The sequence below is a fragment of the Culex quinquefasciatus genome, chromosome 2 (genome assembly GCF_015732765.1).
Source record: "Culex quinquefasciatus strain JHB chromosome 2, VPISU_Cqui_1.0_pri_paternal, whole genome shotgun sequence".
NCBI classification, from domain to species: Eukaryota; Metazoa; Arthropoda; class Insecta; order Diptera; family Culicidae; genus Culex; species Culex quinquefasciatus.
The window spans coordinates 94,713,149-94,737,358 of NC_051862.1; the positions used below are offsets into that span (position 1 = coordinate 94,713,149).

Consider the following 24,210-nt stretch of genomic DNA (forward strand, 5'->3'; position numbering starts at 1 on the left):
TAGTGCTGAAATTTGTATGACCCAACCTCACCTCCCAGACCCAATGTCACCTCTGTTGACGGTAAGTTGTTTGATTGTACCGAGGAGAATTTCCCTTACTCGCTTAAAAAAAGTGGAGCATAAACATTTCCCTTCTTTCAAACCCTCTATCCTTCTCCCCGCTGAAATCATCACCTCCAAGCGAAGCGAAAACAAGTTTTCAAAAACTGATTACTCACCGACGTGCCAGCCGAACTTGGTTGCTATGGAATTGAATCAATGTTTCAAAAAAACGCCAACAAAACTTGCAAACAGGGAATTTGTGATATAACGCTTGCGACAACGAAAAACAACCAACTTTTTTTTCCTTCACTCATTATTTTTTCCTTTGAATAGCTTCATAAGCGTAACAACTAGTAATGTCTGTCACTTGCGTGTGTGTGTTTTTGTTTTGTTTTTTTTTGTCGTCGACGCTGGCAAATGTTTTCCTCTCTTTGTTCTACTTTTTTCATCCGAACAAATTTAAACCTGCTATTTTTCGTTAAATTCATGTTGTTTGTTTGTTTGTGTGTGGTTTTAGTTTATTTAGATAGGTGCTAGGTGTGTTGTATGTCGTTCATGCCTTTCTGAAATATTTTCCCTTTTTTTGTTTGCTTTTGCTTTAATTTATCGTTTGTCAATTATCATAACTATTTTTTTATCTAACAGTTTAGTTTAGTTACCTTCGTTTATTCGCTATTATTTTGCTTCAGTTGTGTTTTGTAATTTTATCTCTGCACCACCGTAAACTGAGTGTTTTTTTTATGACGGATTGATTATTTTGTTTATTTCTTTGCCATAGAGAGGGTTTTTGCTTTGCTTTGTTTTGTTTATTTTTTTTTTGCATGGAGTTTATACATATAGTTCTTAATAGGGTGTGTGTGTGTGTGTTTTAACAGTATGAACAAGCCAGAAGACTATTGAATCGTTAAAAATTGTTTGCTATTTAGCGTTTAGCGTCGCGAAAGTCTAACATAAATTGGATTGATTTTGTATCTTTTGCTATCTCTAAAACTCAAACTGGACGTCTCACTAAAAGAAAGAGAAAACAAAAACCTTTGCACCATTTGGAAACATTAAAGGTAGTATATTTTCATTAGTTTATGCTTTCACCAATCTAGTCGTGGTTTTCACTTTCAGTTTAGTAGTAATAATTAGGTTTTTTTTTGTTGTGTTTTCACTAGAAATAGCAATAGTTTTTTTTTTCTTAGGTAAAGTTATCCCAAAATGTTTTCTTAGTTGCTTCTCAAAGAGAAGATGTCACAATTATCATTAGAATGCTATCATATCAATATGGGAGACCGCTTTCCAGTTCGCTCGAGTTGTATAGTTTTTTTGTTTGTTTGTGTTGTCTCGTTACGTTTTTGCTTTTTTTTTCTTTTTAAATAGTCACATTAACCAGGCATATTTTCAACTCTTACTGAGAAATAAAGTTATCATACATATATAACAGAGTAAATGTACACTTTTTTGGTAAACGAATCAACAGAACAACAGAACGTTTAGGAAGAATAATCGCATCAGCTGCTGCATTTATTCATCGTTACTCTAGGGAGGGGGTAAACAATCAGCGTTTTGAATCCTAAAAGATGTAACACATTGGCGTAGCTTAAAGTTTGTTTCATTCTTTTTTGTTAAATTAAACAGCATAAATTGCGGATAAAACCTTCGTTTTTGTAGTTGCCTCGCACTCAACTCACTTTTAATTAACCCTGCATGGCAACGACGCGACTCGCGTGCACTCATCCCAGTCACTCACGTTCTCAGCCACTCGCGCGCACTCACTCACAAGAATCTACGAAGCGGGTTTCGAACAGTAGAACAGTTTTGCTGTAGTTGTATGTGTGTGTCTGTTTGTAGGTAATTATGTATAACCAAAAACCGAACCGAACCCAACCCGCTTAGAATATATCCGGACTCTTGGACCAGTCCTGTTTCGCCTTGGCGTCCCAGTAGGTGCCCTTGAAGACGTGCACCAGCTGGTCGGTGCCGTCCTCTTTGCGCTTGTCGAACCAGACCGGCTCGTACGGCGGGTAGGGTCGGCCCTCGGCGGCGGCCTTCTCCGCTTCGGCTTCCCGCTCGCGTCGCCGCGCTCGTTGCTTCTCTTCCAGTCTTTGAAAAGAAAAAAAAAAGAAAACTTTGTGAACTGCTGCTTAAAAGGAAATTACTCAATTGCGGACTTCAACATCAAGAAACCTTTGAAGGAGGTATTAGACTACGGCAAACCAACAAACAAACTCGCACATTTTGGCAGTTTGTCTGCGTTGTTTGTTCACCAACATTGGTTTGCAGAAACGCCAGCTTGTATACATTTTGTCTTTTTTGCGAGTTTGGTAGAATGACAATTGAACACTAGTTTAGATAGCAGGCTATGATCTGGTTTGTGAATAAAACCTCACTCTTTCTTTGACACCGTTACTAAGCAGTTGGTCTTTTCGTTTACTTTGCTAACAAATACCACCTTGACCTAAACATTCGACATTTGTGTGTGTCATCTACAATCAACTCAGAAAACTTGCTAGCAGTTATTTGTTTATGGAAACGTAAACTTACCGTGGATTTTGAAATTTTAAAATTATACGTCAAGTTTCGAATTTTAGTACTTTTCCATTGCAGAAGATCAGATCAAATCAAATTCCTAAGCTTAGTGTAATTTTCTAAGTAAAGTGATTGTAGATAGGTCATGAAGTGTTAAAAGTGTTTCCATGTGTTACGCAGTTAACTTAAGAGATTAGTCCAAAGTCGCTTTAGGCGTAGTAGGTCATGGGAAAAGGTGCCACCCATTTTTGTGAAAACATCGTCATCGGATTCGGTGAGAAAGTGGCTGACAGGGGTTAAACAATCTAGTGCTTTGCGAGCCTACATTCGCTTATGCGCTCATAGACTTAGCAATCTGCTACCTAGCAGAAAAGACTTCAACTTTGTTCGGGATATCTTGAACAACACAAAGATGGAATACTACAGCCATGATGATCCAGGTAAACGACCCAGGAAACAAGTCCTCCGTGGCCTGTACGACATCAAGTATCGTGATCAACTGTACCTGGTTCATCTCGAGAAAGAATCGACAACACCGTCTAAGCTGAAAGCAGTTCGGGCAATATTCAACATTATCGTGACTTGGGAACGATATAGTGCATAGTGATATAGTCCAGTGCACCGTGACGGGACGCAATGTTTGAACTGTTTGCAGTTTGGACATGGTGGAAGGAACTCCTTCAGGAGGAGTCTTTGTGTCACCTGCGGAGGTGAGCACAAACCTCAAGCTTACAACAAAATCAACGAGAATATCAAAGCGAAATGCTTCAACTGTGGTGGCAACCATTCGACGAAGAATCGTAGCTGCCCAAAACGTGCTGAGTTTGTGAAAAGTCGGCAGCAAGCGACGACGAGGCATCAACCAAAGCGCCGCAAATGTAATGATCCAAATTAACACTCACCTTAATTTTTCGCCATTGCTCTCGTTCCACTTGCCGTCCTCCATGAGCCGCTGGTCGGGCCGCAGCCGCGAATCCGTCGGCGCGACGTCCGGCTCCGGTTCGTTCAGCTGGCAGGCGAGCGTCGTAAAATTGTAGTACTTTTCGCAGTCGCTGGCCGGTAACCGCCGGTTCCAGGCCGTCTTGTAGTTGCCCGTCTTGAAGACGGGATTCTCCGCCGAACCGCTGGTCGAGGTGACCGGGGCGATTTCGATCTTGCTGTCCCAGGTGCCGTTGATGACCCACTTGACCTGGCTCGCGTTATCCATGACGACGCCCTTGACCCGGCGCTGGGTGTCCCGCGTAAAGTACGAATAGGGCAGATATTTCAGATGACACTTGACCCCCTTGGCGCTCTTTTCGCCAAAGATCTCCATGTCGCCGTGATTGTCCACCCACAGCTTGCCCACGATTATGTTGTGCACCGTGGTCGTGACCTTGCGCCACGTGTACCGGTTACCGGTGGCGGGGAACTCCACGTGGGCGTACCCCAGCGGAACGATCTGGATGTACTTGCCGCGGAACTTGGACGTCATCGTGAACTCCTGCCAGCATCGCCAGCCGCGTCCCTCGCAGTACTGGGCCGCCATCGGCGGATGATGGGACACCTGCAGAGGGAACAACCGCGTCTTAGAACTCAACAAGATCTTATGTGGTCACGGGATAACCTACCTGCTCGTTGACGCATCGCCACCCGAGGTCATCCGTCCGGTCGCACTCGTACGTTTCGCCGAGCAGCGGGTTAAACGGCTTGCCGGTGCGGTTGCTCGTCGTCGAGTAGCTCGAGATGGTAAATGCGGTCACGTACGCGAGCTGTTCGCAGGCGTCCTTGCACTGGGCGGCCTTGTCCAGGATTTCCGAGTACTCGAAATCTTCCGTTAATCTATCGGAGCGAACAACAAGTTAGATTACCCAATACCTCAGACGTCTAGTCATGAACCTACCTTTGCAGCATCGACAGCGGCTCGTTAAAGTTGACCGGCATCGGGATCTTGGACAGATCCTTGCCGATGCAGTTCTTGATGATTGACCACAGGTTCAGCGGATAGTTGGGCTTGTCGGGGACGCGCAATCGCCGCGTCCGCGCCACCTTCGTGGACTGGTTGTTGTTGGAAAGCGTTGGTGTTAGTGCTTGACTACTATTTACAGATATTCTATCCGTCACGTCCATATTGTCTAAGTTATCGGTGACTACTAATACCTGCAGATCGAAGAGATGAGAAACAGTCCATTACAAGGAAAAAATCATCTCCCGGTGAGATCGAGCCGCCAAAAGAGTGCACTTACTTGCTGTGTTTCACTATTGCCGTCTTCGCCCTCGGAGGAGCTACCCGTAGCGTCGTTGGAGTTGCGCCGGTGGTGATGGTGGTGCGCGACCGGAATCTTCAGTATGAACGAGCTGTCTTCCTGGGAAGCGACGGAACCACCTTCTTCTTGTGCGTCGTAGAACTCATTATCCTCGTCGTCGGAGGCGGAAGTGGTGGCGTCTGCAAGGAAGAGAAATACGGTATCGAGATTTAGTATTGTTGGCTTTTGCTAAGGGAATTTGTTTTATACATGCTACAGTTTTGGATTTATATGGTTTGATTGCGTGCCACTTATAAATCAACCATATGTGTATGTGGGCACGCTTCGTACCATAAAAAGGCGATAAATGGTATATACTGATAAATTAATTTATGGTTTTACAGGTCACTTAGCTTGATGCACACGAGCGCGATATAAAAATTTGAAAAATATAACGTTTTTTTCACCAACACTAATATCTAAAATTATTTTTTAGTAGAATATCTACCAAATATTTATATTTGAAATTGTAAAATGTTTAAATTGCCGTCATCAGAGGCGACTTTAAGTCTGGGGGAGAAACCGAGTCATTCAAAAATACTTAAATTTGTATGACCCAAAATCATCCCTCTACTCTACTGCTCTACTGCAAAGCCAAACACGATTTTAGAAAAATCATTTAATGAGAGCAATTATCTACGAAATCGGTCTTTTTTAAGAATTTTATTTTTTGTATTTTTTTAATCGAGCTGAAACTTTTCCGGTGCCTTCGGTATGCCCAAAGCAGCCATTTTGCATCATTGGTTTGTCCATATAATATTCCATACATATTTGGCAGCTGTCCATACAAACATGAAAGAATTGTTTCGAAAAGATCGTCCGATGAATATTTCATATTTTAACATTGTAAATCGGACCATTAGTTGCTGAGATATCAACATTAGAAAATGGTGGGTTGTTTGGGTGAGACTTAGAAAACATCAATTATCATGTTTTTAATCACTTGCATGGCAATATCTCAGCAACTAAGGGTCGTATCAACAAAGTCCGAAAAAGCAAAATATAGAGAATTTTCTCAGCTTTTCAGAAATATTTTTTTTCTAAATTGGGCAAACATGTGCACTCCTGTCTCGTCAGAGGCGCTGGAGCAGAAATCCCACGTTAGAGGAAGGCCATGCCCCGGGGGGCGTAGTGCCAATAGTTTAGTTTTTTTTTTTTAGTTTTAGTGCACTAATTTAAAAAAATGAAAAACTGCGACTATTTTCAAAAAAGACACCTAAAACTGGCTATAACTTGAAAACGGTGCACTTTATCAAAAATTCACTAGAGTACTTTTTGATTGCAAATTCGATTATACATCGAAAAATGATGTTGAAAAATTTTTGCGACCAATATTTCGATTTTTTGAAATAATCTGTATTGATTCAAAAATTCATAACTCGCTCAAAGATTTTTTGCACAACCTGGAAATTTCTGAAAAGTTGGCATTTGATGTCCTCTAAAACATATCAAAAAATAAAAAAAAGTTTTTTTCTGCAAACCAAGTTTTAGTAACAAAAAGTTAAATAAAAAATCACCAAACATTTTTTTACAGTGTATCATTTTTTTCCAGTCTAGTCCGTATCCATACCTACAACTTTGCTGAAGACACCAAATCGATCAAAACATTCCTTCAAAAGATACAGATTTTTGAATTTTCATACACCATTTTTGTATGGACAGCTGCCAAATTTGTATGGAAAATTATATGGACAAACTAATGATGCAAAATGGCTTCTTTGGGCATACCGAAGGCACCAAAAAAGTTTCAGTCGGATTAAAAAGTACTAAAACTAAAATTGAAGAAAACAGACGGATTTCGTAGAGAATTGCACATACGTCAATAGCATGCCAAATGCATCTTTTCTGCCGACTTTATTTGTTGGACTTTTATTTAGACATTCTCTTGCTATTGCACTAGTAAAAGTTTCAATCCTTTTATACCCAGCGCAGCAAAACAATGCATCCAACATGTCTGTTCCACAATTGTGGAACACATGATCTAAACTGATATTTTCACAAAAAAAAGTTATCTGACCATTCATAAAACATTACTTAGATTGACGGTATCGACTAGATTTCTCGGCCAAGGGGACCGAAAAAATCGCAAAAACTCACTAGCCCTAATTATATTATTAGTGAAACATGTGGGTGGGAGTGTGAGGTTGTAAACAATTTTTCAAGTGAAGTCTGATTTTGTTTGTTTTTTTTTGTGTCGCATTCTTTTTATTTGATATTTACGCATATTATTTTATATTTTTACAAATGTTTTTTTCATTTTTAATGTCAGCAATGGATAGTTTTTACTATATTGTTCGTTTCGTTCAAAAGTACACGCCGCGCGTTATTTCAAAATGTGCCGTAGACATTGTTGCCAGCGATTTTCAGCACTATTGGTGCAATAAAAACATGCCTGGCAACAATGCCAATTGATTCGAAGAAGAAGATCAACAAAAACAAAACGTGCAGTATGGGATTTGACAGCGCCCATTTATCGAAAGTGCGGCGCGTCGTTCCGCGTGTTTGTGTTTGCCGCGTGTCTTTTTGGGGAATACGCGCAATATTACACATTTTATAATTTTAGTATCAATGCTATCATTTGCTCTATCAAAGGGTCCTGAATTTCGGCTAAATGATCAGAAGTCATTCACTCATCGCCAAACGAACATGTGATTTATTTGTAAAGCAATTCTCTACCAAACCCGGAAATGGATTTTATTTGTATTTTTTGATTGGGCTCAAACTTTGTGAGGGCCTTCTCTATGACCAAATAAACTATTTTGTGTCATTGGTTCATCCATACAAGTCTCCATACAATTTTGGCTGCTGTCCATACAGAAATGGTATGTAAATATTCAAACAGCTGTAACTTTTGAGTGAATTTTCTGATCAAAGTTGTAGGTATTGTTGAGGACTTTTGAGAAAAATATAGGTACACGTAAAAAATTTTGTATTTTTTGATTTTCGAGATTTTTTGATTTGTTTTAGGGGACAAAAATCCGCAACTTTTGAGCCATAGAGAAACATGGTCAAAAAATCTGCCGCCGAGTTATGAATTTTTGAAAAAATAGTGATTTTTGGAAAAAATCGAAGTTTCATGCAAAGACAAGTTTGACCATTTCTAAAACTATTTGTTTTGAAAAGTTCAGAAAATTTGCTATAAAATTGTCTAAGAGACATTGAAGATTGGACCTCGGGTTGCTGAGATAGAGCCGCTTTAAGAAAAAGAAACACGAAAATTGAAGTTTCTTTTAATCTCACCAAAACAACCCTCCATTTTCTAATGACCATATCTCAGCCAATAATGGTCCGATTTTCAATGTTAATACATGAAAAATTCGTGAAATTTTCCGATCTTTTCGAAAAAAATATTTTGAAGTTTTTTAAATCAAGACTAGCATTTTAAATGGGCGTAATATTCACTGTTTTGAATTTCACGAATGTTTCATGGTTCCACATTGATAATCGGACCATTAGTTGCTGAGATATCGTCATTAAAAAATGGTGGATTATTTTGGTGAGATTAAGAAACTTCAATTTTCGTGTTTCTTTTTCTTAAAGCGGATCTATCTCAGCAACCCGAGGTCCAATCTTCAATGTCTCTTAGACAATTTTATAGCAAATTTTCTGAACCTCTAAAAAAAATAATATTTTTAGGCGTCATCCATAAAGTATGTCACGCAAAAAATCGGCCAAAATTAAGCCCCCCTCCCCCCTATGTCACACTTTGTTACACAAGGTTGAACCCCCCCTCAAAAAATACGTCACATTTTGACAGACCCCCCCCCTTGTTTTTGATGGGGTTTTTTTATAGTTTTGATATCTTTAAACTCTCATAATTTTGGTATTTTTGGCAATTTTTATATGAAAAAATAAGTTAAATTATTCTAATTATTCATTTTTTAGAATAATCATTGCGATATACAAAAAGCAGTTTTGTATCTTATAAAAATAAGAAGACCTGGTATATTGAAGTATTAAAAAATCATGAAAACAGTTTTTCCCAGCTTTGTATCTAATAAGTTCACCATTTATAGCAGTTTTCTTATGACGACCCTACTTTCAAAGCATTTATTTTTATCAAGCAAAAATTTGCAAAATATTGGAGTTCCAGCTGAAAAAAAATTTGACTATATAATAAATTATAATGTGATACCGTAATCAGGGGTGAAATTGGGTCTGGGGGGTGAGTTTGGGTCATACAAAAATGCAAAAAATTGTATGACCCAATATCACCGCTGATGACGGTACTTCTAAATAATAGTAAGCAAACAATTTTAGAAAAGAGGATTTAATTTAATTGTGTACATTTATGTAATGCAATATTATGCAATCATAAAAAAAAACCTAGCGTGACGTCACAATCTCGCAAACCCCCCCTCCCCCCTTCATCACATCTTGTCACACCTTCGGTAACCCCCTCCTAGGAGCGTACGTACTTTATGGATGACGCCTTAGAAATGGTCACTTATGGTCACTATTTTAAAAAATTGTAAAACTGCAAATATTTCGCTAAAATCAAACTTTCAGTGGCTATATCTTGAAAACGGAGCCCTTTATCAAAAAATCTGTAAAGTACTTTTCGATTGCAAATTCAATTTTGCATTAAAAAATGAGCATGAGCATGAGCATGAGCATGGTTGACTGCCAATGAGCTGCTACTCCGTTATTGACAGATCAGCTGAAGTTAAACAATGAATCAAAAATGATCAGTGGGAGCCAACCATCCGTTCACTGTTTAACCCCTAAAGACCCCGACTTTATTAGTCAATACCGGCGCCCTCCCAAGAAGCCTGCAGTTCAACAAAAGGGAGGAATGTTAGTCCGATAGTTGAAGTTGCAGACTCATCAAGCACATAGTTTTTCGCTATATACTTGTTGATACCGCTTGAGACCGTTGAATCCACAGCATCTCCTTCAAGCATCACGTGATTATTTTTTTGGGTTAGTAGGATAAGGTATTGGCTTTTCGATGCCTCCCGAGCTACGATGCTATGGGGAGGACTTTCATAACAAACCCGTCGGCGAGCCTTCCGAGCAACGATGCTATGGGAAGGTCTTTCTAATTAGCACACCAAAACACTCGCGCACAGGTATTTAAATACTGAATAAATGTAATTTTTCATCACGATTACCCAGACGACATTGATGATATAGGAAGGACTTTTTACAGTCATTTACAGTAATACTTAAACTTATTTTAATGCAACAATTCACACGACGTCGTGCCTCCCGATCAACGATGATATAGGAAGGACTTGAGCAAGCCAATCAGGATGAAACACGAAATAAAATTCTTTTCTTTTCACACACAATGCCACATAATTGACCGCGCGTCACCACCCAACTAATTGAACTGATTTTCTTCTGCTTGTGGGCAAGCCAACCAGGATGAAACACGAAATAAAATTCTTTTCTTTTCACACACAATGCCACATAATTGACCGCGCGTCACCACCCAACTAATTGAACTGATTTTCTTCTGCTTGTGGGCAAGCCAACCAGGATGAAACACGAAATAAAATTCTTTTCTTTTCACACACAATGCCACATAATTGACCGCGCGTCACCACCCAACTAATTGAACTGATTTTCTTCTGCTTGTGGGCAAGCCAACCAGGATGAAACACGAAATAAAATTCTTTTCTTTTCACACACAATGCCACATAATTGACCGCGCGTCACCAACCAACTAATTGAACTGATTTTCTTCTGCTTGTGGGCAAGCCAATCAGGATGAAACACGAAATAAAATTCTTTTCTTTTCACACACAATGCCACATAATTGACCGCGCGTCACCACCCAACAAATTGAACTGATTTTCTTCTGCTTGTGGCCAAGCCAACCAGGATGAAACACGAAATAAAATTCTTTTCTTTTCACACACAATGCCACATAATTGACCGCGCGTCACCACCCAACAAATTGAACTGATTTTCTTCTGCTTGTGGGCAAGCCAACCAGGATGAAACACGAAATAAAATTCTTTTCTTTTCACACACAATGCCACATAATTGACCGCGCGTCACCACCCAACTAATTGAACTGATTTTCTTCTGCTTGTGGGCAAGCCAACCAGGATGAAACACGAAATAAAATTCTTTTCTTTTCACACACAATGCCACATAATTGACCGCGCGTCACCACCCAACAAATTGAACTGATTTTCTTCTGCTTGTGGCCAAGCCAACCAGGATGAAACACGAAATAAAATTCTTTTCTTTTCACACACAATGCCACATAATTGACCGCGCGTCACCACCCAACTAATTGAACTGATTTTCTTCTGCTTGTGGGCAAGCCAACCAGGATGAAACACGAAATAAAATTCTTTTCTTTTCACACACAATGCCACATAATTGACCGCGCGTCACCACCCAACTAATTGAACTGATTTTCTTCTGCTTGTGGGCAAGCCAACCAGGATGAAACACGAAATAAAATTCTTTTCTTTTCACACACAATGCCACATAATTGACCGCGCGTCACCACCCAACTAATTGAACTGATTTTCTTCTGCTTGTGGGCAAGCCAACCAGGATGAAACACGAAATAAAATTCTTTTCTTTTCACACACAATGCCACATAATTGACCGCGCGTCACCACCCAACTAATTGAACTGATTTTCTTCTGCTTGTGGGCAAGCCAACCAGGATGAAACACGAAATAAAATTCTTTTCTTTTCACACACAATGCCACATAATTGACCGCGCGTCACCACCCAACAAATTGAACTGATTTTCTTCTGCTTGTGGGCAAGCCAACCAGGATGAAACACGAAATAAAATTCTTTTCTTTTCACACACAATGCCACATAATTGACCGCGCGTCACCACCCAACTAATTGAACTGATTTTCTTCTGCTTGTGGGCAAGCCAACCAGGATGAAACACGAAATAAAATTCTTTTCTTTTCACACACAATGCCACATAATTGACCGCGCGTCACCACCCAACAAATTGAACTGATTTTCTTCTGCTTGTGGGCAAGCCAACCAGGATGAAACACGAAATAAAATTCTTTTCTTTTCACACACAATGCCACATAATTGACCGCGCGTCACCACCCAACTAATTGAACTGATTTTCTTCTGCTTGTGGGCAAGCCAACCAGGATGAAACACGAAATAAAATTCTTTTCTTTTCACACACAATGCCACATAATTGACCGCGCGTCACCACCCAACAAATTGAACTGATTTTCTTCTGCTTGTGGTCAAGCCAACCAGGATGAAACACGAAATAAAATTCTTTTCTTTTCACACACAATGCCACATAATTGACCGCGCGTCACCACCCAACTAATTGAACTGATTTTCTTCTGCTTGTGGGCAAGCCAACCAGGATGAAACACGAAATAAAATTCTTTTCTTTTCACACACAATGCCACATAATTGACCGCGCGTCACCACCCAACTAATTGAACTGATTTTCTTCTGCTTGTGGGCAAGCCAACCAGGATGAAACACGAAATAAAATTCTTTTCTTTTCACACACAATGCCACATAATTGACCGCGCGTCACCACCCAACAAATTGAACTGATTTTCTTCTGCTTGTGGGCAAGCCAACCAGGATGAAACACGAAATAAAATTCTTTTCTTTTCACACACAATGCCACATAATTGACCGCGCGTCACCACCCAACTAATTGAACTGATTTTCTTCTGCTTGTGGGCAGGCCAACCAGGATGAAACACGAAATAAAATTCTTTTCTTTTCACACACAATGCCACATAATTGACCGCGCGTCACCACCCAACAAATTGAACTGATTTTCTTCTGCTTGTGGCCAAGCCAACCAGGATGAAACACGAAATAAAATTCTTTTCTTTTCACACACAATGCCACATAATTGACCGCGCGTCACCACCCAACTAATTGAACTGATTTTCTTCTGCTTGTGGGCAAGCCAACCAGGATGAAACACGAAATAAAATTCTTTTCTTTTCACACACAATGCCACATAATTGACCGCGCGTCACCACCCAACTAATTGAACTGATTTTCTTCTGCTTGTGGGCAAGCCAGCCAGGATGAAACACGAAATAAAATTCTTTTCTTTTCACACACAATGCCACATAATTGACCGCGCGTCACCACCCAACTAATTGAACTGATTTTCTTCTGCTTGTGGGCAAGCCAACCAGGATGAAACACGAAATAAAATTCTTTTCTTTTCACACACAATGCCACATAATTGACCGCGCGTCACCACCCAACTAATTGAACTGATTTTCTTCTGCTTGTGGGCAAGCCAACCAGGATGAAACACGAAATAAAATTCTTTTCTTTTCACACACAATGCCACATAATTGACCGCGCGTCACCACCCAACTAATTGAACTGATTTTCTTCTGCTTGTGGGCAAGCCAACCAGGATGAAACACGAAATAAAATTCTTTTCTTTTCACACACAATGCCACATAATTGACCGCGCGTCACCAACCAACTAATTGAACTGATTTTCTTCTGCTTGTGGGCAAGCCAACCAGGATGAAACACGAAATAAAATTCTTTTCTTTTCACACACAATGCCACATAATTGACCGCGCGTCACCACCCAACTAATTGAACTGATTTTCTTCTGCTTGTGGGCAAGCCAACCAGGATGAAACACGAAATAAAATTCTTTTCTTTTCACACACAATGCCACATAATTGACCGCGCGTCACCACCCAACTAATTGAACTGATTTTCTTCTGCTTGTGGGCAAGCCAACCAGGATGAAACACGAAATAAAATTCTTTTCTTTTCACACACAATGCCACATAATTGACCGCGCGTCACCACCCAACTAATTGAACTGATTTTCTTCTGCTTGTGGGCAAGCCAACCAGGATGAAACACGAAATAAAATTCTTTTCTTTTCACACACAATGCCACATAATTGACCGCGCGTCACCACCCAACTAATTGAACTGATTTTCTTCTGCTTGTGGGCAAGCCAACCAGGATGAAACACGAAATAAAATTCTTTTCTTTTCACACACAATGCCACATAATTGACCGCGCGTCACCACCCAACTAATTGAACTGATTTTCTTCTGCTTGTGGGCAAGCCAACCAGGATGAAACACGAAATAAAATTCTTTTCTTTTCACACACAATGCCACATAGTTGACCGCGCGTCACCACCCAACTAATTGAACTCCAAAAAATCTGTAAAGTACTTTTCGATTGCAAATTCAATTTTGCATTAAAAAATAATGTCAAACTTATTTTTGCATGAAACTTTCATTTTTTCCAAAAATCACTATTTTTTCAAAAATTCATAACTTGGCGGCAGATTTTTTGACCATGTTTCTCTATGGATATGGTTGCGGATTTTTGTCCCCTAAAACATATCAAAGAATCTCGAAAATAAAAAAATACGAATTTTGGGAAATTGAGTTTTAGTAAAAAAAAATTTGATAAAAAAATCTGCAAATTTTGTTTTCCGTGTACCTATTTTTTCTCAAAAGTCCTCAACAATACCTACAACTTTGCCGAAGACACTAAATTGATCAGAAAATTCACTCAAAAGTTACAGCTGTTTGAATATTTACATACCATTTTTGTATGGACAGCTGCCAAAATTGTATGGAGACTTGTATGGGTGAACCAATGACGCAAAATAGCTTATTTGGTCATATGGAAGGCCCCCACAATGTTTTTGCCAAATCAAAAAATACAAAAAATAAAAATGGTCGAAAACGGCCGATTTCGTAGAGAGTTGCTCTGTTGTGTTATCATCAAAATTACAAAACATTTTTGATAACATGGATGTTATGCAGTTTGATGAATGATAAAAACAAATTCAGCTGATCCGGAGCGTATGCTACCGTTTGTCCACGCATCCTTCCTCCCCTGTAGATTTTGTGAAATGTGATCCGTTAACAAAATCCTTTCTGCGGTAAATGAAATGCAACGCAGTAGGCCTGGCCGCTTTATTGAGGGTATTACAACAATCATTAATATTTTTTGACAAAAAATATCTTGGAGCGTAATCTAATCACATGTGCTTTTTGGATACTTTCTAGATTAGATAAGATTACTTGTAACTGGATCGACCAAAATGGATGAAATTTCAATGGCTATTCAAATTAACTTCTATTTAAACTAATTTAAAATTTTAAGTAATAATTACATTTTAAGTAATTAATTACACTGCCGTTCTATTTATAATGTATAATTTTCCAGTATGTATTTATATAAAGTAGTAAACCGTTAATAACAGAAATATAATTTTTTGAGAAATTTTTTTTTGAGTAAATTTTTCTTATATAAACATCGGAAAATAAAAGCAATAACTATTCTTTATGCAGCATTAGGTATTTCATCTGCCATGTTCAAGAAATTTTGTGCATCAAGTTGTGTTTGATTTTTTTTTGTAGGTAGTTTTCAAGGGATTTTATTTTCTAAACAAATGTGCAATGCCAACCAGAAACTATTCTGTTTTACCACCATCAATTTTAATCAATACCCGCACAATCTCTCACAATCTCCCATCGACCAGATGGGACAGTTTTCCACTCAGCAAAAGAAAAAAAAATATCTGAAGTGCAAGGCCACTGACATTGACATTGGCCGTCCACGAGCAAACGACGACGGATTCGGTGCCCAAACAAACACAAACGACCGTTGCGTTTTGTTGCAGCGTGATGATGCAGCTGAAAAGCTGGTCTGGTCTACTGCTAGCTTGGATGAGGGTCGTGAAATCTCCCAACAAACACACACACACACACGCAATCACAGTTAGAGTGCAGCGAGTGACGTACATTGCACAGATTTGCACGCACGTTCGTTCTAAGCTAATTTCGAGGTAAATTTTAGCGCGCACACAAATCACTTTTCGTTGTGAACAAGTGTGAGAGAGTGAGTTGCTACTTGGCTTGTGTGATTTCCCTCAAGGGTAGCAGCATGATGCTTTTTTTAATGAATGACTGCAACGTGAAATTAGAACTTGATTAAGAGCATTGTGAGTCAGACTTGCAAATAGAATAAAAGCAAAAAAGTAAACAAAAAGTAAAGAAACGTAAAGTGAAATAAAAAGAAAATTTCATTACAAAAAGATATCTCAACATTGTAAAACACCGATAACGTTCTAGAAATCAAACGTGCAACAAGCAAAGTCCATCCTCAATTTAACCTGGACGAAAAAAACAGCAAAACACTGGCAGACTCTAACTGAATGATGAACGGCGCAAGTGAGGAGCGCGTTGGAGTCAAGGGCAAACAAAATAAAAAAGAACGGAACACATTCACGCAATCGACGGCCGCTCCGGCAATGTCTGGTTAAACTGTGGAAGATGGTGAGAAAATTGGAAGGTGCTAATAAATTCAATTAGTGCGCGCATCATCAGTTAGTGTCGCCGCGTCGCATTCCTTCCAATCGTGAATCTTAACGAGGAATGTGATTTTATTTTCTTCTGGTAAATTGAACCCCGTGAAGCAGTAACATCAATGAAAAATACCTTAACATCATAAATGCTTCTTGTAAACAATTAGACCTGCTCTTGTAAACATCCATTAGAGCAATTCTTCCGAAAATCGGCCGACTTCTTCGATTTTTTTATTGATACGAAAAAAACATCAATTTTACATCGTCCATACATAATTGGTTCAAAAATCTAAATCTTTGGAACTAATTTTCTGGCCCTACAAATGAGTTTTGATTGCATTGCATTTCGATTTTATTATGCATAACGATAGAGCTTTTTTTTTTTTTCTTAGAACAATAAAACAATGTACGTGCACAAAATTACATTTGAAATTTAATTCGAAAAAAATGAGACGGAGAAGTAATGGAAGAATCTTCATTTGAGCAATTCTCTACCAAAACCGGAAATGGATTTTATTTGTATTTTTTTTAATTTGGCTCAAACTTTGTGGGGGCCTTCCCTATACCCAAATATGTTATTTTGTGTCATTGGTTTACCCATACAAGTCTCCATACAATTTTGGCAGCTGTCCATACAAAAATGGTATGTAAATATTCAAACAGCTGTAACTTTTGAGTGAATTTTCTGATCAATTTGGTGTCTTCGGCAAAGTTGTAGGTATTGTTGAGGACTTTTGAGAAAAAAATAGGTACACGGAAAAAAAATTTGAAGATTTTTTTATCAACTTTTTTTTTAACTAAAACTCAATTTCCCAAAATACGTATTTTTTGATTTTCGAGATTTTTTGATATGTTTTAGGAGACAAAAATCCGCAACTTTTGAGCCATAGAGAAACATGGTCAAAAAATCTGCCGCCGAGTTATGAATTTTTGAAAAAATAGTGATTTTTGGAAAAAATCGAAGTTTCATGCAAAAACAAGTTTGACATTATTTTTAATGCAAAATTGAATTTGCAATCGAAAAGTACTTTACAGATTTTTGATAAAGGGCTCCGTTTTCTAGATATAGCCACCGAAAGTTTGATTTTAGCGAAATATTTGCAGTTTTTCAATTTTTAAAAATAGTGACCATGAGTGACCATTTCTAAAAATATTTTTTTGAAAAGTTCAGAAAATTTGCTATAAAATTGTCTAAGAGACATTGAAGATTGGACCTCTGGTTGCTGAGATACAGCGGCTTAAAGAAAAAGAAACACGAAAATTGAAGTTTTCTAAGTCTCACCCAATCAGCCCACCATTTTCTAATGACGATATCTCAACAATTAATGGTTCGATTTTCAATGTTAATACATGAAACAATCGTGAAATTTTCCGATCTCTTCGAAAAAAATATTTTGAAAATTTTAAAATCAAGACTAACATTTTAAAAGGGCCAAACATTGAATATTACGATTGATCAGAAAATTCACTCAAAAGTTACAGCTGTTTGAATATTTATATACCATTTTTGTATGGACAGCTGCCAAAATTGTATGGAGACTTGTATGGGTGAACCAATGACACAAAATAGCATATTTGGTCATAGGGAAGGCCCCCACAAAGTTTGAATCAAATCAAAAAATACAAAAAATAAAAATGGTCGAAATCGGCCGATTTCGTAGAGAGTTGCTCATTTAAAGAAAATCTTTTGCCGCTCATCAAGAGACAAAATTCGAAGGGAACATGGCCCTCCACACTGGCGAAATTAAAAACAAAATATCTGGATTACTCAGCGGGGAACACCGATTTCAATACTACACCAGCAGGTGTAACGTCACACGTTGAAGCTGAGCAATGTTTGTAAACAAGTCGAAATAGATGACTTTAATTGGTGCAAACAATGAGATTCACAAAAAATCTCCGACTGATTGATTTGCTTTGAAAACTTCGGGAGCGATTTTCGTTTGCGCTCTTCTCCTCCCCTCTCTTTCGCGTGCGAAGAAAGTTTACAAGAGAAAAAGATTTTTTTTTTGCAATTTTTTCATCCCTGCATGACAGAAGGTATGTTTTTTGAGCGAAAGAAGACTTTAGTTGATTCACCGCAAAATGTTGACCTGTCAGCTATTTCTAGCTCGAACCGTGCTGAGATAGAAATTTGGTGTTAAAGAGACTTTTTTTTGAAAAGTTAGGCCATTGCAAATTTTATTACAAGTTTTTGTCCCCCTTAAAAATCAGGGGGAAAAAAATTACTATAATGTAAATTTCCAAGAAAGAAACTTTTGAAATCGTTTGTAAACTGAATAAAAAAAAAGACTTTTTAATATTTTAACATTTTTTTTTAATTTGAATATTTTTGATGGTACCATAACTGCACATTAAAACCCGCTTTTTATTAGATTCATTTCCCGAAAAAAAACTGAAAGCCAATTTAAGAAATGTACAAGACGTAAAAATTGCTTTAAAAATACAGTCGACTCTGTCGATCTTCTCGATATCAATAATTCTCCATCTATCGATGGATTCTTCAGTCCCTTCAATCTGCATACTTCAATTATCTTCATTCCTCGATATTTTCTCTTGCTTGAAGGATCTCTTCCTCGTCGGTCCCTTGGTTTCTTTGTGCTTTAAAAATCTCTTCCGGTTGTCAATAATTTTACTTTCTCATGGCTTGCATAGACATTTTTCTTGGCGAAACGAAGCTTTGAAGGGTGTTTGACATTAGTTTGTTTTTGTTTGATGGACGTTGCCATGATTATCTCCCATAGCTGAGTATCAAGAAAACAATATTTTCAATCGAGTCTTCATTTTGCATCGTTCTGTAAACTGATGATTCTCTTCCTCAACGGTCCCTTGGATATTGACAACCAGAGAGTCGACTGTACTGCAAAAATGTTGCGTCGTTCCCGAAAAATTAACGAAATAAAAAGCGTTTTGGAATACTTTAGTTTCGAAATTTTGAAAATTAGGCTTGCAATTTGAAACTTATTGTTTTTTGTCTCACTCCCTAGCACTGTTATTTTTGCCAATAAAAAGAAGGCCGCGAGTAAGTAGTTTAGCAATGGATTTGCAAAAAAAACAATCATGTTGTTATTAATACCCTTAGAGGAAAGCTTCATGAAAATCAAAAAGGGGCAACTAATTCCGATTTTGTGTGAGTTGACAGAGAATGATCCACTACGAAAATTGGACAAAACAAATGTATTCAAGGAATAATTAGTTTTTGTACCTGTTTCAAATATGCCTTAAATCTTCAACTGAGATACCCTCCGAAATTTACTTTCCGATTTTCTATGCTAAAAGGAAAAAAATATTTGGTAGATTTTAAATGAACGATTTGAGATATCGTTTGTTTGTGTATGTGTCGGATTCCAAACCAATAGAAGATCGTTTTGAATGGCGGGCCAAATTTGAAACTCACTTGAGCTTCCAGGCCAAATGGAATTAATTTTAAGAAACATTGAAAAAACAATAATCTGGAAAACTGATAAACCATCTAACGTTTGATTTTTAGACAATTTTCTAAATTTTAATGTTAGAAAGCAACAGATGTTTTTTAGTGGTTTTGCACCAAAAGAATTCAATCAATTGGTTAAATTTTATTACAATCAGAAAACCACAAAAAACACAGCACAAAAATTCATCTGCATTTCATTGCAACTTTCTTGCCTCAGCAATCATTGAAATCAATAGAATGTTTTTGGCTGAATACAATCGTCATTTCACAAAAAAAAAATTTAAGTATTTTTTAATACATATTTTAGGGGAGGTGACACAAACTTTGTAAAAGTGCGTAATTTTATTTTTAAATAATCCCGGGCAGACGGTAATAACAAAATTCATGCCATTTCAATAACAAATAATGTTAAAATAACAGAAAATGTTATGGGATGTTCTTGAAAAATCCATTTTTGCATAAGGGTTTAATAACAGTTTATGTTATCATAACAAAATTTCTTATTGGTCTGATTTTGGTTGAAAGCCAAAACAACTTTGGAATAACATTTTTTGTTATGGAAGAATAACTCCAAACGTTATTAGGATGATCGGATTAGTTGTTAAAATAACAAAAAATAATAACAAAGATTTGTTCGAAGAATAACTAAAAATGTTATTAGTCTGTTATTACAATAACAATCTAATAACAAAAAAATTCATAACGGTGAATAACAAATCTTGTTATAAATAACATAAAATGTTATTGGCCTAGTATTTTCAAATATCAAAAAATGTTATTCCCAAGTTATTTCCCTCTGCTCGGGATGTGCAACTTTAATGATAAATCATTGCCTAAAGATTTTTTTAAAAACTATTCCTAAAATTTTCATAAAATTTCAATAAATTTGATTTTGCCTTCAGGGACCATCCACAAACCACGTGGACACTTTTTTGGAAATCTCAAACCCCCCCCCATCGTGGACAATTTCCATACAAATAAAATCCATCCAAGCAGGACACAAACAGCACACTTTTTGTTGTTGAAAAATAGATGTTGTGGCGACAGCCTACTTGACCACCTCGAACAACGCATTTATCAATCATAGTTTTTTAACAGCTTGTGAACCCTTTCGGCTGACCGATTATAAAGGTCGAAAATCTTATTGACACGGGGTGAATAGAGCAATGAACTTTGAACGAATTTTTCAGACGAACAATTTAATAATTATTTTAACTTAAAAATTTTAAACTTTTAATCTTTTTGAAGCAAAGGAAATGACGAAAATCACAATATAAATAAGTCAACACATCGAATCACGTGACCATTAGACTTTACAGTGGCACGCTTCATGTATCGATTTTTGAAGTAATGGAAAACCGCACAACAAAACATTATGACCCACTAACGATCTAAAGTAAAACTTCCAGGTATCATGAACCTCCCATCCGACTGCAACTGCAAACGTTCGAGCGCCACGCACCGTGCGTCGTAGAAACATTATGAAACTTGGCATGCTTTGGTTTCTTCGCCGAACCACCACGCGCGAACCTGTCATGTCACTGAATGTTTGTTTACTCTTAATGTTTATATACAAGTCAGGGCAGGCCGTTATCAGTCTCCCTTCCACCAACTCAAACCCCACCACCCTGCGTGACGTGATGCAATCGCACATCAATAAAGTTGGTTCGATCTTTGTGTGTTTTTGCTTTGTTTCGCGAACGTGCTGCTCCACATCAGCAAGAGAAAGAAAGAAATGGAAACAAAAAGACAGAAAAAAAAACAGTTGAATGAATTCGGCAACTCTAGGTTTATTGGACCGGTTGGTTGCGTTTCTTTCTTTCTGTTTAGCGCCAAATTCCGTAAGACTTGCAATGAGTGTCGCAATCTTTGGAGCTGGCCCGTTGTTATGACATGTCACGCGACGCGACTTCCCAAAAAAGAGCGTCAAACGACAAGGTGCCATCGGGTTGGTTCTGCGAGGTTCTGCCGGAACGTGGTTAAAACGTGGAAAATTGTGTCTAGAACAAGTTTCCTCATTTAAATAAAAGTTAATGTGTAATTTAAGTCAAGATATGAAAATTTCTAGAGTTTTTACACGCTCAAGTTTGTGTCACTTTGATAACTTTTAACAACAAAATGTACAACTTAAAAAACGCAGAACGACGGAATTTCGACGACGTATTGTTGCCACCGGTTCGCTGTTGTTTCAGCGATGTTCTGAATGACAGCTGGGCCATTCTCCGTCAACTCACACAGCAGTTGCCCCGACCCCTCTTCGATTTGCGTAAAACTTTGCTCTAAGGGGTTATTTTGGTTCCTGATCACGAATCCGATTTCCGTTTTTCGATATTTCGTGACGGTGGGGCGGTACGACCCCTTTAATTTTTCTGTTTTTTTTACTAAGACACGTTTTTCAGTGATTTGTAGCTCACAAGTCACAACCGTGAAGAGATAGAAATTTGGTGTCAAAGGAACTTTTGTGTAAAATTAGACGCCCGATTTGATGGCGTACTCAAAATTCCGAAAAAAACGTTTTTTTCATCAAAAAAAAGTTAAAAAAATAGTTTTAAAATCGTTGCCATTTCCCGTTACTCAACTGTCAAAAATCGTGAGACATGTTATTTTATGGGAAATTTAATGTACTTTTCGAATCTGAAATAACCCAGAAGGGTCATGTTGCGTCGTTCCAGAGAATTCGACAAATTAGAAAAACGTAACGCACCGTGTAAAAAGAGGTTTCACTGTATCAAACGTATTATATAAGAGTTGTTTCTGCTGTATGAAACAAAAAAAAAATGACCAGAAAACCTTTTTTTATTTTGCTTTTTGGAATCCTTTCAAAAAATAAATATATGTGGCTAATGCATATTGACGAAAAGTATGGTTTACAGTCCAGACTCGAATATCCGAAGGCCTCGGAAAAATTTCACTTCGGATAATCAAAACTTCGGATAATTGAATCACGAAAAAAAAAAATCGTTGTCTTATTTTTGATTGTCGAGCTTAAGTATGACCCCTAAACTACGTTAAAGTGATTTAAATTTTTAAAATCCAAAATGGTGGCCAATATGGCGGTGACGGAATATTGAAAAATGCATTTTATTATTTAATAGGCAACAACTATTCAAATTTAACTAAAATGGGGTCGCAGAACTTGAATTTAATGTTTAAAACAGAAAAAAACGAAAAAAAATCCTTACAAACTTTTGGATAATCGAACTTCGAATAATCGAGGCATCGGATAATCAAGTCTGGACTGTACTGGTATAAGGCCATTGGCCATTTTACTCCAGGTTCCCTTCAAATCTACTAAAAAAAATGGAGAACATTTTTTTAATGATTTAAATTTTCATTGAAAAATTGGTAAAATTGATTGTAAATTGTAAGACTTTTAAATCCATGTACACATTTAGAAATTTAGTGGCACAAAAATACAAAAACTAAAAATTTTAGGAATAAAATATGTTCATAAATTTATTGATATTTTGAAAATTTGAAATATAAAATTTGTACGAAATTACGAAACTCAGGCTTGAAATTTGTTTTTTTTTTCAATATTCAACGCACTTAGATTTATTCACCTACACGGAGAAAAAAGAGTTCCCAAAATCGTGAACAAGCGTTCATGAAAATGGGAACCACGAACAAAGTGTTCAAATCCCATGGTACGATTTTGAAAAACGTACCATGGCATTTGAACACTTTGTTCGTGGTTCCCATTTTCATGAACGCTTGTTCACGATTTTGAGAACTCTTTTTTCTCCGTGTAATTCGATAGTTGACAAATCAGTAAACTGCCGTTCTACGCATAATTGTCCCATGTTCAAAAAAGGGCAACTGAGAAAAACGCGATTGAAATTTTTCGATCGATTTCTGTGTTTCTACGCATAATTGTCCCGTGGGTCCCTATTCGCCCTATATGTCCCTTATCACCCCGGTTAACATTTTATCGCCCTTATTTGCAATCCTCTTGCAGATAAACAGGTAAACAAGACAAAATACTCCGTAAAACTCATGATTTCGTGATAGAAAATACATGATGGGACAATTATGCGTAGAAGTTCAACGATGGGACAAACAGACTTGGTGTTGTTTTCAATGATTTTCTGAACAAAGTACTAGATTTTATGCGTTTTTCTGTAAGTATACGTAAAACTAAACCCAAAAATGATAAAAGGTCAAAATCGTCAAAAAATGACATGGGACAATTATGCGTAGAACGGCAGTAAAGTTTGAACCAAATTTACCGAATATCGGTTGTACGATGAACTATAATAAATTTAATTAACGATTTTCGGGAAGTTTTTACCAAATTCGGTAATTTTCAGTTTACCGAACTGTTCAAGTTGAAAATTCGGTAAAATTTACCGAATTCGGTTAAAAAAATCTAAGTGTGTTAATTAGGAATTTGTTTTTGGATTTCAGCGTTATTTATATATGTGAAAATGTTTCAAAATCATACCAATCAGCGTTGAAAGCATTTTTTTAAGTTTGATACAAATGTATTTAAAAGACGACAAAACCCCTTTCAAAATATTTGCACAGCCGAATGCAATGACTTAATTTTTTATTGGCCTTGATTATTAAATTATTATTTAAAAAGTTGTTTATGCAACAAGCTGCAAAAACATGATTTTTTCAGCACGAGTCGT

General features: G+C 37.4%; 1 protein-coding gene across 3 annotated transcripts in view; it reads right to left on the minus strand.

Moving 5' to 3' along the window:
• Nucleotides 1–337: 337 nt before the first annotated feature.
• The window catches only part of LOC6036873 (oxysterol-binding protein 1), a 67,063-nt gene continuing 43,190 nt past the window's right edge, over nucleotides 338–24,210 (minus strand). For all 3 annotated transcript variants that reach the window (XM_038251791.1, XM_038251792.1, XM_001846802.2), the window contains 5 exons: nucleotides 4,782–4,981; nucleotides 4,439–4,695; nucleotides 4,167–4,377; nucleotides 3,459–4,102; nucleotides 338–2,130 (listed from right to left, as the gene is read on the minus strand). In XM_038251791.1, the coding sequence (XP_038107719.1) occupies nucleotides 1,920–2,130; nucleotides 3,459–4,102; nucleotides 4,167–4,377; nucleotides 4,439–4,695; nucleotides 4,782–4,981 (1,523 nt within the window). In that variant the 3' untranslated portion in view covers nucleotides 338–1,919. The remainder of the gene's footprint in view (nucleotides 2,131–3,458; nucleotides 4,103–4,166; nucleotides 4,378–4,438; nucleotides 4,696–4,781; nucleotides 4,982–24,210) is intronic.